Source organism: Perognathus longimembris, chromosome 12, assembly GCF_023159225.1.
Source record: "Perognathus longimembris pacificus isolate PPM17 chromosome 12, ASM2315922v1, whole genome shotgun sequence".
NCBI lineage: Eukaryota > Metazoa > Chordata > Mammalia > Rodentia > Heteromyidae > Perognathus > Perognathus longimembris.
In genome coordinates this window covers 35,663,642-35,684,149 of record NC_063172.1, presented here as the reverse complement: position 1 = coordinate 35,684,149, position 20,508 = coordinate 35,663,642, and the positions used below count along the sequence as shown (strand labels likewise).

Here is a 20,508-nt window from a genome sequence, read left to right as displayed (position 1 = left end):
AATCTTAGTTTAGAATCGTGTTTTAACAAAAACTGAATATTAAGGCAGAAAACTGAATCAATGTCACAAAATTTTGAAATTAATTTGAGGAGCCATATTTTTTTTAATTTAGGAAATAACAGCAAGATTTATCATGAATCAGCTAGAAGAAAGAAATTCTTTCATTATGAATGCCATAGAAGAGTATCCAGATATCAAAGACAAAATCTCTCAGGGGCAAAAATGTGCAATATGTGAAAAATCCTTTTTAACAACATGGCTGGAATGCGTTCAGTTTGTTCATCCATCAAAGGTAAGTGGTGCTTTTATGTGAATATGAATGTGAGATTGACTCATTCTTTCATCCTTGTTTAAGACAACTCAAACTTTGTATCTAAGGATTGACTTCTGTGCTAATATAACAATTTTGTATTGAAAAATCTGATATGTTTATATAATTATCATTATCACCCATTTATTTTACATGTGAACTCTATCAGAACACATGCTCTCCATCATAGTTCCATGGAAACTGAAAAGCTTTATTCAGCAAATCCCTTTATCAGCCGTTAATGAAACTACATGCCCCTAGTGAAAGGTATTATTCATTAGTCTGTTATGGAGTGTGAGTAACAAAAAGATTGTGCTGGCTGGTTTATGTCATATGGTGTTTTAGCACATATTGAAAGTGATAAGTATGAGCCTACAACATTATTCCACTTAGAAGATGTGGATCCTTGGGCAGTGACAAAGCTCATGAGACATATTGAAAACCAGCCTACACTAAATGTTTATTTTCTATAATTATCCATAAACTATATGGTTTAGACAACGCTCAACAACTCAAAACTCTCCTTCAGGAAAACATTTGTAGGTCATATGTACACAAGGGTGGTCATGTCCCAATCAAACTTTTCTCATAAACCTTAAATCTCAATTTCATATTCTACTCACATACAAGAAATATTTCCCTGTTTCTTTTAACCATTTAAATATGTAAAATGATTCTTAGTTTACATGTCATCTGCAAACCGAATGTGAAACAGATTTGGCCTGAGGATTACCGTTGGACTACGTCTGTTCCTGTCCCAACAACATTTGTTCTTGGCACCATACATTTTTGCTCTAAGTAACACTTGACCTCTCTTGGGATGGTGAAGTGCAATGGTTGACAATGTGAAATGAATGACTAACAGATGCAGTTCCTGCCATTCTGAAGATTATCATCTGGTGAAAGAGGCAAACATGAAACCATTAAACGCTCATGCAACTCTAACTTATAATATAGTATGTAAGTCTCTTAGAACTGATATAGTAGCTCCATAAATTGAGTAGCTCTAACACCAGAGTTCTACTGAAGTCCAGTATAAAGTTATTAGCAGAGCTGGTTCCTTCTTAGGACTGTTAAGAATAATCTGCTCTTAACTTATCAATTGCCATCTTCTCCTTCCCTCTTTCTTTCATATGAATGTGTCCAATCATAATGCACTGGGGACTACACTGATGACATCAATTGCATTTGATTGCTTTAGCAAAGGCCCTTGCTCCACACTGGAGCCACTGGAGGTAAAGACTTCATTACATGAATGTGTGTGTGTGTGTGTGTGTGTGTGTGTGTGTGTGTGTGTGTATTTGAACTGATAGCTAAAGGACAGGAAAGAACTGGCCAGATAAAGATTCAAAATCCCATAGTTCTAGTGACTGAAGGTGTCATTAGACCTAAGAAGTCTCTGTACCAGTGAAGGATCTGAGTTCAGTCTTCTGACACCTGTCTCAGTGTGTCTTATCACTAACCATTCACCAAATTTTACACAGAGCTTTGAAAAAAATACAGATAACCTATTGTAAACGAGGACATGCAAAGACAGGGTCCTCAACACCCCCATTGTTATAATGTTTTCAGTTGATTTTCATGGGAAATCAGGGCTGGGAGTCTTTGTTCTGCCTGTTTAAGGCTGTCCCATCACCTCAGGGATGAATGAGAAAGAACTATTTTGTGGCTGACACACAGAAAAAGACAAAAATAATTGGCTGGGTATGTGAATTAATAAATTATCTGGTGACAAGTGTGGCAAATAAATAACAGTAAGACAAAAAAGAAGGGATAAATCTTCAGTGGAGTACAGAGAAATGACAAATACCGATTTTCAAGTGTTGTTTATACAGTACTGGACCATGGGTGAATCTTCAGTAGAGGGAAGGGGTAGAAGAATGAATAGGGAAATGAGTGGAATGTAGGCATGAATGCATTGTATATACCACAGATCTGAGAAAAATAAGGGAAGGGGTGGGTAGAAGATTGGAATGAAGATGTTGAAGGGATGACACTGATCAAGATGTATTGTGTACATAAATTACTTTGTTAAATGGCAAATAAAAGATCAATACATAATCTAAAAATTAATAAATGTGGGAAAGGATGGGGTGGAGGGATAGATGAGAATGTTAAATGAGGTGATATTGATCAAGAGGCACTGTATTCATAAACTGCTCTGTTGAATGGCAACTTCTTTGTACAACTACCTAAAGAAAATAAGAATACATTTTAAAGAGAGAAAGGGTTTATTTTTCCAAGGAATTACCATAAAAGTTGGCTTACTTGGTTTTTGTTAGTTTCTTATTGTTTGTTTTTCCTTTTCTATTGTAATCTGAACATGAAATCTATCACCACCCTATTTTGTGGGTTCTTTCAAGATGGATGAGTGTTTAACGATCATGGATACTTGGGATTTAGATTCTATCAAAGTACAAAAGTATTATTATTAAAATGTGTGCTTTTTGGATGATAAGAAGAAGTTACTTTAGAGCACACTGTGGACTTTTCTCTGTCCATCTACTTCTTGGAATCTGTGTGCCCAGAGGCTTTCTATTTATTTTGTTGGACTCAAGACAAAGTCTCTGGAGCACAAACTATTGTGTCACTGAGTCCATGGTTATGGAGCCAGAGTTTTGTCTCTCACAGCCAGTGTTTCCTCAAGGACAGCAGGGACCTCACATGCATGCTGATAAAGTATTGAATCATTCCATAGGTTTCCATTTCTAACTGCTGGATGAGATCATTACTATTTACATTTCAGAGTTTCACTAGACTTCTCCAAACTGGTAATTGTAGAATTTTTTTTATGAAATTCACTATGTGAGCTGTTTATAATTAAGTCCATTAAGAACAACACTTTTTTGTTGTTGAAAAAGTCACGAGTAGCACACAATTTGAGTGATTCATATAGCAAATATTTATATGCCTTTTACCTAGAGTTAGGAATGTTTACTATTTTGCTCTACGGGTTTTATGGTTTATGATTTTGTCTTTTTGTTTTTGTTTGATGGCACTAGAGACTGAACACAGGACCTCATGCTGGTTGCGTGAATACTCTACTAATACTCTATCTGTTAAGCCATATCTTCAGTCCTATTTTTATCTTCAAAATTTAATCTTATCATGCTGGGGGCTAGTGGCTCATGCCTATAATCCTAGCTATTCAAGAAGCTGAGATCTGAGGATCATGGTTTGAAGCCAGCCTTGGCAGGAAAGTCCAGGAGACTCTTATCTCCAATTAGCCACCAGAAAACTAGAAATGGCACTGTGGTTCAGAGTGGCAGAGCACTAGCCTTGAGCAAATAGCTCAAGGACAGTGCCCAGGTCTCAAGTTCAAGCCCAGGACTGAAAAAAATTAATCTTATCTAAAAGAAATTCCATATTGACAAAAGAAAACCCCACAAGAAAATGGCTTCCCTTTAGAGATCAATAGCATCCTTGATTTCAATTATAAAATATATAAATTTCTCTGCTATATACCAAGTAGAAGGCTTTTTATTAAGAGTAACTACAAGTATGTTTATGATGCAGAAAATATGTAACTGATTTTAATTATAGCAATACACACATAAGCTATGGAGGTATCTATTTACTTTTAGGATGCAAAGTACAGATTTCACAAAAGTCACTTCCCTTAGGCCATTTATAATCCTGTGGAATGAAATAAGGGACTGTCAATGGAATTCATATCACCTAATAATGTAAGGCATTTTCCCAGAGTGCTGTCCAGGAGAAAGCTCTTGGGATTCCCAGAGAAAGTAATAATTAAGAGATATAAATCAGCTGTGATTGTTGGTCAGCCCTACTAAATATGTCCCTCACATTGTCCTTTGCCAAAACTTTTAAAATCAGAAGTGTGTGTGTGTGTGTGTGTGTGTGTGTGTGTGTATGTGTGTACTAGTTCTGGAGCTTTAACTCAGTGCCTGAGCACTGTCCCTGAGGTCTTTGCTCAAGGCTAGTGTTTTACCACTTCAGCCACAGCTTCATGTGAGCTTTTTTGATAGTTAATTGGAAATAAGAGTCTCAGGGATTTTCCTGCCCAGGCTGGCTTCGAATCATGATACTCATATCTTAGCCTCTTGAATAGCTAGGATTCAGGTGTGAGCCACGGCACCTAGCCAAAAGTATTGTTAAATGTTACACATGATATTCCCCTATTTTTATAAATAAACTTTTGCTTATCACAAAAATAGTTACTATAATTAAGAATGATGTAATTCTACATGTACATCACTTAAAGTGAATCCATACCATCACCATCACTCTACTTGGTATCAGATTTACATTAATTCACTTACTTTTTTGAGGAGTTGGTAACCTTAAAGGAAGGCTACTTTTTCCTTCCTGATCCTGTTATGTGTGAATTATGTTTGTGCTATGCTTATTCAATTGTACTTAAGGAAAGCAAATGAAATCAGTAAGTGTTTGATCAAAGTAAACATCTTCAGCAAAGTGACATGTAGATTTGACTCTACTATAAAAGCCTAGAATTTATGAAAGTTCTCAGTGAATAATAGCCAGTTAAATTGCCCAAAATTTTACTACTTTGATAGTTTTTGTATAAAAATGTCTGTCAAAAGTTAAGTCAGGCCAGGCTCATGCCTATAATTCTGGCTACTCAGGAGGCTGAGATATGAGGATGCTGGTTCAAAGCCAGCTGGGGCAGAAAAGTCTGTGAGACTCTTATGGCCAATTAAACACTACTCAGAAAAAAGCTGCAAGTGGTACTGTGGCTCAAGTGGCAGAGCTCTAGCCTTGAACTGCCCCACCCCCCCAAAAAAAAAGTTAAGTCAGCATTTATGTTAGAAGGCTCTAAAGTCTGCACAGCACTTGGCAATTTGTTTACCTGTTGCTTGCTATGGACATTGATCACTGAAACCAAGTTTAAGCAATATAAGGACCATTTGCGTTTGTTCACCATTATAGTCACAAAGCTTGGCACAAGTTACAAATATTTTATTTCTACTGAGTGACTGATTAATCAGACTATCTGAATTTGAGTGCATACTTCCCTCTTAATTTCTGGATGTATCACATCGAATATAATATAGAGAACCATCTAGTAGAGCAACTACCAATGAGAATTAATGTCAAAGTCTTAAAAAAAAGAATTGGCCTTCCATATTAGCAAAGACAGCATTGAAATAATTGTTTAAGAGAAATTTTGAAGTTAAACCTAGCTTAATAATATACTCCAGGAGAAAACAGCAATTGTTAGTGAAAAATGAGTACCACACTATTTATTGGTTCTCCTGATGGGAGTAAATATGTAATGTTGATCACACTGTCATCTATATGTGACTTGCTCAAAGCATCATCTGGAATGGGTTACAGTCAAGAAACATTTAGCATTTAGTGAGTACAATATGTCATATTACTTGAGAGTAGTTGCCAAGCACTTAGCTTTCTATTAGCCATTATTTGAATACCTTGAAAAAGTTGCCATGTCCATTTTTTTCCCTAACAGATTCCTTCTCAAAATCATCTGGCAAACTACTAAGTTAATTTCCAATTTCTCACAGAGAAATTACAACCTACTAAAAATAACCACAGCCAGTCTTCACTGGTATGTCTGGTGCTATGATGTCACCTGTAATTCCTCATGTTTCCTATTCAGTATTTAAAACACTCCTGGCACTAATGAGAAATCTCAAATACAAAGAAGTCAATAATTTTGCTACAACTACAAAGACATCCAATAGAGGCTGCGAGAGAAAAAAATCCTGTATGTAAATCTTTGCTCTTAGGCAGACATTATGGACTATCATCCTTATGCCTTTAAGCTTAGTTATTACTTGTTTACTTCAAATGCATTTAAGGCATTTATGCATTGGATTTTCTGGTTTCTTTAACATTTGTTTTTAGTAGAAATACAGTTTGAAATCAAAATCTAGTGCTTGCTAAGCAGATGTTCTACCACTTGATCCATGCCTCCAGCTCTTTTTGATTTCATTATTTTTCACATAGGTTTTGTTTTTTGCCCAGGCCAGCCAGGCTAGCCTGGACTTCTTTTATCCTATCTTTGCTTCTATGTAGCCAGGATAACAGGCATATATAAGCATTTTTTAATTGGCTAAGAAAAAGTTTCACAAACATTTTTGCCCAGGCTGGCCTCAAACCACAATCATCCTGATCTAGGCCTAGTGAGAAGTTAGTAGGCTAGGCCTCAGTCTTGTTTTTCTTTATTGTTGTCCACCTCTTCTAATTTGTCTGCCTTTATTACAACAACTTTACTATTGTTAACATCCGGTATTGTGGAACGATTGATTTTTGGCATGAGACCAGGGATCACCCATTGAGGGTCAAGATAACTATACTTAAGTGAAGTTGAGCTTGTTTCCCAGCTCTAATCTATGAGCTAACAGAATGAGGGCTTCAGCACATCTGATTCCTTATGCTGTCGCCTTCAGATGACCACACTTGGAGACATCACCTACAGATATTTTTTAATCATTAATGCATACACCATTTTATGTGTAGCCATAATGTGTACAAATAAATTAATTGGTGGTAATATAATTTGTTCCTATAATTACCTTCATGCAATTGGAAGATCATCAGGTGAGTGTTTTTACTTATAAAGTAGAACACAGAGCCACTGGTATTCAGTCCAGACAGATATATAAATATGTTTGTACAGGATTACACACACACACACACACACACACACACACACACACACACAAAACATACATACACAGTCAGGTAAACATTAGTTTTCCTAAATAAATAAAATGAAAATATAATAGTTGAATAAGGATATTTGTTATTTGTTTGATTTCATTTAAAAAATTAAAAAAGGAAGTTAGAATTCATTTTATTAGGTAAAATATAATTAATGATAGCAATGTAAAAAAGCAACAGAAGGACATGAAACTACAGAATGCATCAAAAACCTAATGATTAATGAATAAACTAGAAACCTTCACATAGTTTCTAGATAATAAAATAATATATTCAAATACTGAAGAAAGACATGATCTCCCAGATTGACAAAAGTATACCAATTACCCTGTAGAATAAAAAGAACAAATTCATGTGTGAGCATACTTCAATAAAACTTCATATAACCAAAGATAAACTATTAAGAAGAGATAAAATCATTAAAAAAATTGGGCTGGGGATATGGCCTAGTGGCAAGAGTGCCTGCCTCATATACATGAGGCCCTAGGTTCGATTCCCCAGCACCACATATACAGAAAATGGCCAGAAGTGGCGCTGTGGCTCAAGTGGCAGAGTGCTACCCTTGAGCAAAAAGAAGCCAGGGACAGTGCTCAGGCCCTGAGTCCAAGCCCCAGGACTGGCCAAAAGAAAAAAAAAATCACCCACAAAAAGAAATGGCAATGGATTAAAAACATTTTTCATTAGTAGCAGTAGTAGCTAGAAAAATGAAATAAAATCTTCAAAGCACACAGGGAAAATAACTTAAAATCTAGAATTGTGTGCCCAGATCAGTTGATAGCAAAAGGCATGGGGATATCTAAAAAAAAGTTTCTTTTACTTTGAATAAACCATTGAGTTTTAACTGTAATAAAATGTAAAATGTCTATTGTGGTATATCTCAGTGGGTGAGTACTTGCTCACTTTCAGTTCTGAACACCCTAGAAACAGGACAAATAAAAAATTTAGAAGATTAACAGTAAGTATAAAAAGTGAAAAATATGTGATAATTGAATTAGGTTAAATATTTTGATATGAACTTACTAATCATAAATTTATGGATATCTAAGACAGGTAATGAAAATTGACATTTGAATGTGTATTGCCATGTATATGAACAGAATGGAAATTGTGTGTATTTGTGTTTGGTTCTGTGCTTATAGTGTAAAAACATGCGCAAAATACATGTGGATAATAATGAAACCATTAACATTGGTAAACATTATTTGCTTTTACATATTGTGAGAGCTTTATACTGCTTTTCTATGTAAGTAGACAGAAATACAAAAGGTAGTTTGCCTAACAGCTGTCTTTAATATTGAAAAGTTCCCATTTCCTAATTCAGGGTCAGAAAGGGCTCATGTTTCTCTCATATGTGGGAACTAGATCTAGCTTATACATGAAAGTATATACAAGATTATAAGCACACACATACATGCACACACGGTCTAAAGTATGATATATGCCAGGGAGGCACACTGGTTAACTTAGGAGTCCAATGGTGTAAATTTTATGAACTACCTACTGTTTGACAAAACAAATACCACCAGGAAGTTGGAGCATGTGTATTGTTTGAAGGTGGGAGAAGGCCAAGTCAAAGGCAGCAAGCAGGCAGATGAATGGAGCGAGCAAGGATGGGCAAACATTTATAATATTTAATATATGTACAGACGTGAAAAGGGAACCAGGAAACTTGAGGGATGGGTGGGGCTGGGAGAGATGGAGGAGAATGGTGGGAGGGAAGACATTGAACAAGATGCCTATCAAGATACACAAAGAGGAATTGAATAAAACAATGTTCCACTTCTTGACTATCTCTTTGGGAAGTACATTTGAAGAATGTTGACATTTATAGTAAATACTTGATCAGAAAGGAAGAACTCATTTGATAATGTCAATGTCTGGCTTCTATGTTATGCCTTACTAAAGGTTCTGCCTCTAGCAGGGTTTACTCCAGATAATAGATGAGTCTTTGTTTTTATATAAAACAGAAAAACTCAAATAAATAAATGATAACAGCTTTATCCAGGTGAATATTAAATTATGCCATATTTGTCTTCTAAAATATTGAGATGACAATTGGGAAATATTCAATAAAAATGTTACTCAGCTTCCAATATTAACATTTGGTATAACTCATTTGGTTGCTTTTATCTTTTCCCACGTTATAGCTCTGTTACCTTCTTAGCCTTTAACAGTTATCAGAAGTCCCAAATAAGGTATTTCAATATTAAACTCCTAAGGATATAAGTCTTTGAAGCAGCAACAAAAATAACCTCTATTAGTTACTACTAACTGGGGCCACATTTGAACTAGTAACCTAAATGTTCTCATAAAACTCTTTCCAAACCCTTAAGTGATCCTGTGCCCAAGGTAAGCATTTGATGGTTTTCATTTCTTATAAGAAGTTTCATTAGTTGAAGTTAACATTTCCCCAGATTCTTTTAAAGTTGGAGCATATAGGGAGGAACAGTTTGGGATATGAACTCTCAACCCTGTATTGAATGATGTAATGTAATTAAACTTACCCTCAAAAGAGAAGATTAGAGTGAATAAGTCTCACTACAAATGAGTGAAAACGCTCATCTACTTTATGAAAATAAATGAAAATTTGTAACGCTAATTCCTTTTTTATGACAAGCTGCCAGTAATGAAACATAATATAAGGTTGCATTTAATAATTTTACTCATTACTTATGGAGTAAAATCTTGCTTTACGGTAAAATGTTATTACTGTTAAGATACCACTGACATTCATTTACAGAACTGATCATTTCAAGCAGTCAACTGTGAAAATGAATGTAGGTTTTAAAACATTTATGCAGTGGTTAGTCAATTTAATGTGCATTAGACCCTAGGATCAGAAGGCATTGCATTTTGAGTTCTAAATGGTCATGAAAGTAATATGTATTTATTGTTCAGAAGACTTGAGATGGTAATGTATGTTCCTTATTATTTTATTCGCAAGATTGAAAAAGACAATTACACTATAAATAACTTACTGTGTTTTGATCACTTTTATTCCCATGAGAACTCCCTCAATTCTCTTCTCCATTATAAAACTCTCCCTATTGTTCTTAAATTGCTGGAGAGATCATAGTGTTACATTCAGTACAATATATGTGTATATGTATATATATATCCATCTTAAAAAAAATCTCAAATTGTATCCAGTTTGAGTTCGTTTGTCTGAAGCTTTGAGTATCAAAACCTTTGACTCTCCCTTGTGGAATCCAAAAAGTGTGAATGCAGGGAATGGAGGTTCAGGAGAGCCCCAATCTTCAGGGGAGAGGATGACACTTAGCTAGGTGACTGGTTGGGACAAAAGAAAGATTTTCTTCCTACTTTCTGCTCTTAGCCACACTCCAAAATGCACCAAATGTGGAATGACTGTATAAGGAGTCATCTAGGCAATGATTCTGTTGGAGGGGAAGTAGACATTATTAATAACTGGAAAACCAGCAGGAACTTGGAGTTGTCCTGTGCACATCTGAATACATAGTGACTCTTCTTAAATGCACCAGTTGATTTCAGAGGAAATTCATTGCTGGCACTTTCACTTCTGGTTTGGTGGAGTGGTCATTCTACGTACTCATTATCCATCTTGGATTTTAGAAATTATTTGTAATTTCTCCACAAACACTGAGGAACAACTTTAAGCAGGAAAATCTGTGTGTGAAGTACAGTGCCAACGAGTAGAAACATCTACTCAGTTCCAAGTGGCTTAATATGTGAGTTTAAATTCTAAAGATGTGAGACACAAGCTATCAAAGCTAAATGTTGAATAAGTGGTAGAGATCAATTGCTTTATGGGCTTCAAAGTGACGGGGGTGGGGGGGTCACAGGTTGTTCTGAGAAATGCTTTTAACCACGCAGGCGCCAGCCATTGAAACAGGTAGAAGTCAGACACATGGAGAAGGAAGCAGAGGAGATGTATTGAGAGATAATAAATGGAGGAGAAAGAGTCACGTCCACAGGGCAGTGAATCAATAAGCATGGATGAGAAATGTGGGAGAGGCATTGTTATAAAACTGACAGTAAAAATTCCACAAGCCTGACAAAGAATAAGAAGCTTGAACTTGACCCTGTTTGGAAATGGTTGTCTCTCGTTTTTTAAAGTCAATGCTGATAGATCTAGTTCTTTTATGATTTGTTGTTATTATAGAGGTGATGTACAGAGGGGTTGCATTTATATATGTTAGGCAATAGGTACATTTCCTCTCAGTGTCATCTGTTCTCTCATTCTCTCCCACTCCCTCCCTCACATTTCCACCCATGAATTGTATGTATAGTTCACTTTCATCAATGTCCAGTGTGCTCTACTGCTGCACTTTTCACCCCCTTTCCTCAGATTCTGTGCCTTCCTCCAACCCTCCTACAGATATGTACCTGCATATACTTTATATAAGGTAAAGAATACAGAATCATCAGCAAAATAACAACAAATTAAGAAAAGAGCCCTTTTTTCCATGTCTTTGGAGTTTATTTCAGTATGTACATTATTTAATATACATATGAAGAGTTATTTGGGTATTACACCTTTATGATTCTCTCCTAAGACTATCCTCTTTTGCTCTCATTGATGTTAACCTATATTCCTCACAATTGATGAGTGGATCTGAAATATGTGGTACCTATATACAATGGAATTTTACACAGCCATTAGAAACAATAAATAATGTCATTTGCAAGGAAATGGATGGAATTACAACAAATCATTTTAAGCGAGGTAAGCCAAGATCAGAGAGACAAATGGCACATGTTCTCTCTGATATGCAGAAGTTAGATTTGAAACATACTGGAATATGACAAATTATACAGGATTCTAGATCTAGTCCTTCTTACATCACACCATCTAGGACTTGTTTTCTTTTTTTTCTCTTCCTACCTAGGATTAACCTATCTACCTCATGGTCCTGAACTTAACCACACCTGCAAGGTCACTTCTTGATGTGTAAGGTGACATACATATTGAGAAGTTCTCAGATATCAGGGGAGCTGACATATTGTCTACCATTGCACCTTTTTCTGAGAAAATAGAGATTCATCTTACTATTCTTTTTTTTTCTATACTCTTTGCATATGACTTAAACTTTAGTCAAACTTCATTGTATGCTGTGCAATATAAATATATATTTGAAGATTTTCAGCTTTACAAAATTTAGAATATGACAGTTATTGTCACATGTTGAAGTCAAGCCACACGGTGAAAGTTTCTTGAAATTATTGCGCTGCTACTATTCAAAGTACAAAAAATTGAACAGACATTCTTATTTAAATTGAAGGTGAAAAGCTAACTTTACCTATAATAACCATAAGTCCTATTGCTGTGTTTCTTTTCTTTAGGAAAAATAAATGCATTTCCTTATAAATAGTCAAGAGTGAAAAATTAGATGCATGTATATAGACTTTCACTTTTAAATGTAAAATGATATCATTTTGAGAAGGAAGTATTTTCTAACTGTGGTTTGACAAGCAGGATATTTTGTTCTGTGTTTTAATTTTTTTCTGTAAGCAGGAACCAGAGCGGTAACCATCTTTGCTAAAATAATGAAATTTTGTTAGCTAAGGTTTATGGGTAAGGTCCTGTCCAGAAGGAGTGTCAGTATTGTAACATGTTTACTTCAAATAGATAGATGCCTTCCTAGTGGCAACAATTAAGATGGTACTACAAATTTGAAAGGTGAATTTGTTTTTAAAATATTATTTTCTTATTTTTAAATTATTCTTGTATTTTTAAATTAGCATCAGCTAGTTGTGCAAGGGGCTTTTGTTTTCATACATCCTTATGTGTGCACAATATATTTTGATCAGAATCACCCTCTCTGGCACTTTCATTCCCCTCCCCTTCCCCTTTCCAAAACCAACTTCAATAAGTTAAGATTTTCATACCTGTGTGTAAAGTATTTTGGTCACATTCATTTTCCTTCGCTATCTGTGTTCTCCATGTTTCTTTCCTAGTCTATTCTCTATGAGACTTGTTTAACATTCTTGTCATTCATTATTTTTAGTGTATGCAAACACTGTTCAAAGGCATTTCACACATACCTCTCTGGAAGTAGAAATTCAAGTGACATAAAGTGGTGAATGCTAGAACCCTTCCCCCTCCCCCCTTTTTGATGGAACTCAGGGTTTTGTATTTGCTAGGAAGGCATTCTCCCTCTTGTACCATGCCTATAACATTAGAGATTTCATTTTTTCATGCACACATTGCTAATGATGACAAGAATATATTACTAAGGAACCATGTCTAGTTATTTGTTTTCAGCAAAATATCCAGCAAATAACCCATAGGTCCTTAGAAGTATTTTATCATAAACACGAATCATTAAGTTTGAGGATAAACACTAGAAAAATCTCACATTCACCTCATGTGACCTTTTGCAACATAGGCTCCTCAAAGGCAAAAGAGAACATTCATTTTATTAAAATTAACTAAACAATAATTGCCTGCAAAAGAGGAAAGAGGGACACAGACATTGCATTCCTGTTTGTGACAGGAGCCAACCCAAACTCTGCCCGTGCCATTTCTTAATGACACAAGGGAAAAGGCAAAAACCACACTGGAAACAAAAGTCCCTTAATACTTTCTATCACAAACTTTTCATCTCATGGAGAAATCTGGACAAAGTGTATAGGAGAACAGCACAATCCCACTTGCTTCTCTGATTTCTGTCTGTTTTGTTATTGAGCCCCTTTGGGTTCATGGTTCAATTAAACTGAATCAGTAGAACTGATATTACATGTTTTATTTTCAATAGTCCTTTGGTTCTTGCTGAGATGTGTTGAATAGACTGGAAGAAGTATTCAGAAAAGAAAATTACCAACTGTCTGGGAAGGGAAAGGACCACATTTAGTTTTGTTTATATAATTAGTTCTACAAACACAATTTCAATATTTGAATTGTTGAGGAGTGAATATTATCTTACTTAGAGTAGATGTAAGGTAATCTACATAATGTGACTAGCATGATAAAAATACATATGAATTCTTTTTACTCCTAGATGAGGGTATTTGTTATTGTATTTCCATGGCTGAACATTTTGGAATCAATTTAGTTTATACTGCACTATTTTCCCAGCATTCTAAATGCATTCTTGCATTTCTGCTCTCAAGTTTGCCCTTACTGAACTGTGCTTTTGTTTTTTCTATGGACATCTAGTAATTCTTCGAAACTTAAGCTCCTCCTTTTTATATGCTGTGAAATGGTGGCATGCCCCCACCTTTACTCACAGAGAACTTATCACTGAGTTGAGACATTTGTTTCTAACAACTTTTTGTGATTACTGTCCCTCCAACTAGACCATAAGAAGATTCTTCATGGCAGAGGTTACTAGTCCTATATTTCTGTATTCTTGGCACTTTTCCTGATGTCATATAGATTTCAAGTGACATATAATTTGTCAGAATTCTTGGTTGCAAGCTAAGGAAACCAAGCATACACCCTGATGTGAATAATAGTTAAAATGTGGGTAAGGGTCTGGTTGAATATTTAGGTGTGACCAGATCAGATTCCCAAATGTCTCATTATGAATGCACATCTTTCTATTTATTGTTCCTTCCTTCCTTGATTCCAGGTAAGAACTCTATCATTGTTCCCTCTAGGAGAAGAATGGGAGCATCTCTCTCTTCTGGGAACAGTCTGAGATTGATGCTCCTTGGCTCTATTGGACTAGCATGGGTCATGATGTTTCCCCAGACTGATTGTCGAGGGGATGGGTCATTGGTTCGCATTGAGTTATATAATCATATCTTGGGCCTGGTAGTTGGATCAATGGTCCTTTCAGTCTTCAATATATTTTTCTTGGATTGGAGGAAGAGTGGGTCTTCAAAACAAAAGTGGGTTTGGACTCTGGCAATATGGCAAAATGATTACACCTGTTGGGGAGTCCAGTGAGTGGCTACTGATGAATCAACTGTCTTTGTTTTTAGAAATTATGCCTTTTTACCTTCATCCAAAATGTCTTATGGTGGTATCACACTTCAAATTGGAGGTAGAGAAGAAGGTGAACGACTTATTATTCCAGTTCTCCACCGATACAACATCACCTCACAGATGGCTTAATAATTGCTCACATGTTTTGTTCAAACATGTTTTGCTCAAAATTCTTTTGTGGACTAGTGAACAGCACAGTAATCAAATCTCTCAGCTTGGCTTGTGATGTTGGTTAAATAGTTTTATGGTAAAAGCAAATAGTATTATTAGCCACTTAAAGTCTACTCATGTGTCTTACTAAGAGCTATGTTGACTTGAGAAATATTAAGCACAGAAATGGTAAGTACAAAGTTGTAATTTTTTTTCCTTTTGCTAGTCCTAGGACTTGGACTCAGGGCCTGAACACTGTCCATAGCTTCTTTTTGCTCAAGGCCAGCACTCTACCACTTGAACCACAGTGTCCACTTCCAGGTTTTTCTGTGTATGTGGTGCCCAGGGCTTCATGCATGCTAGGCGAGCACCCTACCACTAAGCCACGTTCCCAGCCCTAAATCTTTCTTTATAAGTCAATTTTTTCTTTCTCTCTTCCTTTCTATCCCACTTTTTCTTCCCTTCTATTCCTCCCTTCCTCCCTTCCTCTCTCGCTTTCTTTCCTTCCTTCTTTCTCTATCTTCCTTCCTTTCTTTTCTTTTCCTTCTCTCCTTCGTTCCTTCCTTCGTTCCTTTATTCCTTCCTTCGTTCCTTCCTTCCTTCCTTCCTTCTTTCCTCTCCCCCCACCATCTCTCTCCCTCTCCCTATTTTGGCTATGTATTTTGTGCACAAAGCTATAAAAACACAAACATGGCAAGTGCAAAAATGTTATATATTGAAGAAATTGATGGAGACCTAGCCAGTAACTATCATCATGAAATTTTCAGATTGTGAGCAAAGAATATTCACAAGATGAATTCTCAGAGGGAATGGGTTCAGGATCTTCAAATCAAGATACTATTCAACAGTTTATTTATTTATTTATTTTTTTGGCTGTTAACACTTCTGTCAAACTCAATAGGAGTCAGGTTCATGTTGAGTCCATATCATTTTCTACCCCAATACTCTGTATTTAGACTGTGCAGTAATATTTACATAAAAACACATATAAACCTCATTATTTGGATTTTCTTTAGTATTGGAGATGCCTTTCTTAGCTAGTTAGTGTGTTTATGTGTGGAAGGAGAACAAATCAAGCATAAATGGAATAGTGTGTCCTTTCGAAGTTAATGTCCTGAAACATGTGAAGAATCTAATGTATATTTTAATAAAAATATTTATTGGGTACTGCCTTAGTTTAATTTTTAATCTTTACTTTATAGACCTGGAAGATAAGCAAAAATTTAAAGCTGATACCTCTTCGAGTATTACTCTGTTCTCAGCGATGTTTTTGTCAGCGTGGCCCTAATGTCTTTGGAATCGCTTAAATAGAATTACATTGGACTGAATTGTGTGCTGTTCACCGTCAGCACATGCCCTACTCCTTATCTTTTCATGAATCTATTAAACCAACAAAGACAAATCATTCAGTGTCAAATATCTCTTTTGAAGCACTAATAATCTACCTGTTTAGGTTCTAGGTATGTTATTTTTTTAATTTGCTAAAAGTAAAATAAAAAGGCAAATTGAGATTCATACACGGTGTCATTTTCTTTCCATTGTTTTATAGCTACTTTCTTCCTTTCCTAGAAAATATTAAGAGACTTTAATGGGGAAAAAGTTTGTTTTGTGTGTTATTGCAATTGAAATAATTTATTTTTAGTCCTAAATAATTATATTTACTACCATTCATAATTTTCATGGGGCTCCTTTGTTCTGAGAGACAATAAAAACTCTAGAGAAAGAAATTATGAAAATGCATCATACATTTTGCATACATTGGTGGTTTTGAAAGTGTGGTTTTGTCCATCACTATGGTCATAATTTGAAAACTTGTTACAAATGCAGATTATCAGGCCTTACCTAAAATGATTGAATCAGAAACTCTTGAAGCCTGGGCCAGGGATGTCTGTTTCAACAAACACTCTCAGTGAATTATGTGCCCTAGTTTGCAAACCACAGTTCATTGTAGTTTTCTGTGTGTTCAGAAAAGCTAGGCATTTAATCATAATTTTATATTTTAATTCTATTGGAAATGTATTTCTTCATATAAGTCTTTGGTGGTCTTGTGGGAAACAGAGTCTCTCCTTCCATATGTTCATCATAATGTTATTGTCTAGCTAGGCCTTTATGAACTCAATTTAGGACATATTCATTTATGTATCAGAGTTGCCTGTGCCTTAACTGGGAAACTCCATGAATGGAACACAGTAGGGCTGCCTGTCCCAAGCACTAAAGTCTGGTCCCACTCACACAGAGAAAGTTATCCCAAGGTAACTGTAAGGCTCCATTAACCAAGAATGCTCCTTAATCAGAGTGCAAATCAAAAACAGAGTGCAAAATACAAAAAACCCAATGCATTAAAAATGAGTTATAGAAAGACACTATGTATGTTTATGAAGGAAAAACTTTCAGTAAACCGGTTTTGACTAGAGAAATATTTTCAGACAGTGTATGCTATTAAAAATATTTTGTGTATTATTTTAATCCTATAACATCAAATATGCTTTATATTTGGAGAGAAAATTTTATCCATTTACCCATAAGTATACTTGTTTATTCAACAAATAAGTTGCGTAGTTCCTTGAAGCTCACCTGATATGAAAGATGATCTTTACTTTTCACCTTTTTACTCTTGTTTTCTTCACATTTCAAGGTCCTGAAGCCTTGTGTCTATCCCACCATTCCACAACCACTGGCCTTTCAGTGGTCATCAATGACTTCCCCCCAATTCACCAATACTTCAGAAGGATTATGCCTTGCGGGACTGGACTCCACTCTTTGCCTCCTTGATTATACTGTATAGGATCATTCCTATTTCCTGCCTCTTTCATTGAATTCTCTCCTGAACCTTTCCACAGTACACAGGGATTAATGAGGGGAACTTAAAGTGGTTCTTACCCGGCTTGGTGGGGGCTTGGATGGGCCAGAGAAGTCAGTCAGAGTGGTAAAAGACCATGGTGCATGCCTCTATCTAGATAGGCTTGCAGAGAGTGAAAATGGTTTACTGTTTGAGAGAGTTTGCATGTTTATTAAAAGAGCAAGGTCACTTACTGCTTTTGTAGAGGAAGGCAATGGCTCTTCAGTATCATCAGGTCAGAGCAGTTGAGTATCCAGTATAAGCTGAGAAATCTAGCATTTTCAAAAGCAAGACTGCGGGTTTCACTCAAGAGGAGAGAGATAGGCTAGTGAGCCTCATGACAGACTCAAGTTTAGTAGTAAGCCTAAGTAGAGGGTCCCTGGCAGAAAGTGTGAGGCAGTGGCTTGTTTCAAAATGGGACATCTGGTAGGAAATCATTACCTTTCATGCTCATAAGTAAGTTTAGGAGAGAGGAAAACTGTGAACTTATCTGAGGGATAAAGCTGGCTCATAGCTGGAGCTATCCCTGTAAAATTAGAATAAAACTCCAGCCATTTTCATGATTAAAAAAATACTTGTGATTTCATTTCGGAAACTCAGGCTTTGCACATGGCTTGCTGTTTGTCATTTATACAAAGGACAAAAAGGTACATTTACAATGTTTAAAACTGACCCACTAGGGTGGGAATATGGCCTAGAAGTAGAGTGCTTGCCTCGTATGCATGAAGCCCTGGGTTCCATTCCTCACCACCACATATATAGAAAAAGCTGGAAATGGCACTGTGGCTCCAGTGGTAGTGCTAGTTTTGAGCAAAATGAAGCCAGGGACACTGCTCAGGCCCTGAATTCAAGCCCCAGGACTGGCAACAAACAAAAAAACCCACAAAGAAACAAAAAAACTGACTCATTAAAATATTCCGATCAAGAAATTGTACAAGAAATGTTCCCATCAAAACTTGCAAAAGGGGGCTAGGGATATGGTCTAGTGGCAAGAGTGCTTGCCTCATATACATGAGGCCCTGGGTTCGATTCCCCAGCACCACATATACAGAAAATGGCCAGAAGTGGCGCTGTGACTCAAGTGGCAGAGTGCTAGCCTTGAGCAAAAAGAAGCCAGGGACAGTGCTCAGGCCCTGAGTCCAAAGCCCCAGGACTGGCAAAAAAACCAAAAAACCAAAAAAAAAAAAACCCCCAAAAAAACTTGTAAAAGAAATTACTCAAAGTTACCAATATTCCACTGAAACGGTTCCATGTTATGCTTATAATTACCTATCTCACAAATAAGACAGATATTTCCAAGAGGGATGACAGTGTCTAAACTTAGGAATGGAAGGGATCTCCCTAATTGTTCCATGTACCAATACCAGAATGAAGTACCTTAGGACAAGCTGGATCAAGCTTTTCTCTGCTCAATACTTGTTATCCCCACTCTCCTTATTTATTTTAATTTTGGGTTGACACATGATTGAAATATTTATGGGATACAATCTTTCAGTTTCTCTTCCTATATCTTCTTTCTTCAGATCTGCATGTTATTTCCTGTATCCTCCCCCGTTCTTCAGGAAGTGGTCTCTGGCCACCCAACTTAAGAGTATCACTATTGCATTTGTTGTTGGCATAATGATAAAATATTCACATTGTTGCATATGTAATAAATGTGTTATTTTTTCCTTTCCTTTTTCTTTTTAGTGCAGTCCTGGGGCTTGAATGCAGGGCCTGGGCTTGAACTCAGGGCTTGGGCTTGAACTCAGGGCCTCCTGGGTGCTATCTCTGAGCTTTTTTGCTCAAGACTAGCTTTCTACCACTTGACCCATAGCTCCACTTCCAGCTTTTTGGTATTTAATTGGAGATAAAAGTCTCATGGGCTTACCTTCCCACACTGACTTCAAATCAGAATCCTTACATTTCAGCCTCCTGAGTAACTACCATTACAGACATGAGCCACTGGTGGCCTGACTCAAATGTGTTTCTTCCTCCCTCTCTCCCTCCCTCCCTCCCTTCTGTCCTTACTTCCTGTCTGTCCCTGAGCTTCTTCGGCTCAAGGCTAGTCCTCTACCACTTGGCCCACAGTGCCACTTCCAGCTTTTTCTGAGTAGTTTATTGGAGATAAGTGTCACACAGACTTTCCTGTCCAGGCTGGCTTCAAACTGTAAACTTTCAATCTCAGCCTCCTGAGTAGCTAGGATTACATGTGTGAGCCACAGTGCCTGGCTTCAAATATCTTCTTCTAAATTGTGGAATACTATTCCGTGTTGTAGATATAATAGTTTCTGTAAACACGTTCCTTGTGCCATCTTATGACTATGTTTACAAGGTAATAAAAAAGTGTTCTCTTATGATCCCATTTCTTCTTTCAGGATAGCTCAAGATAGAATTTTAACAAGGAAAGAACTGAATTATTCTTTGCATGCTACAGTGTCAGATAGTAGACAGATAGCGATGCTGTGTCATCTATCATTGGTGGCTTTGTTAAGGGGAAGAAGGCCAGAGACACAAGTGAGATCGTTTAAAAGTCAGAGAGAGAGCACTGTCTACAGGAGGCCACTTTACCAGGTTAGGTTTAGATCTGCCAAGAAATGCTTGCTTTTGTTTAGCTTTCATGTTCTTTCTCTTCCTTTCTTTTTCTAA

General features: G+C 36.4%; 1 protein-coding gene across 2 annotated transcripts in view; it reads left to right on the top strand.

The window, feature by feature from the left end:
• The window catches only part of Lrrc69 (leucine rich repeat containing 69), a 71,788-nt gene extending 55,328 nt beyond the window's left edge, over positions 1-16,460 (top strand). For both annotated transcript variants that reach the window (XM_048358992.1, XM_048358991.1), the window contains 2 exons: positions 113-292; positions 16,244-16,460. In XM_048358992.1, coding sequence (XP_048214949.1) covers positions 113-292; positions 16,244-16,348 — 285 coding nt within the window. In that variant the 3' untranslated portion in view covers positions 16,349-16,460. The remainder of the gene's footprint in view (positions 1-112; positions 293-16,243) is intronic.
• The last annotated feature ends 4,048 nt before the right edge of the window (positions 16,461-20,508 follow it).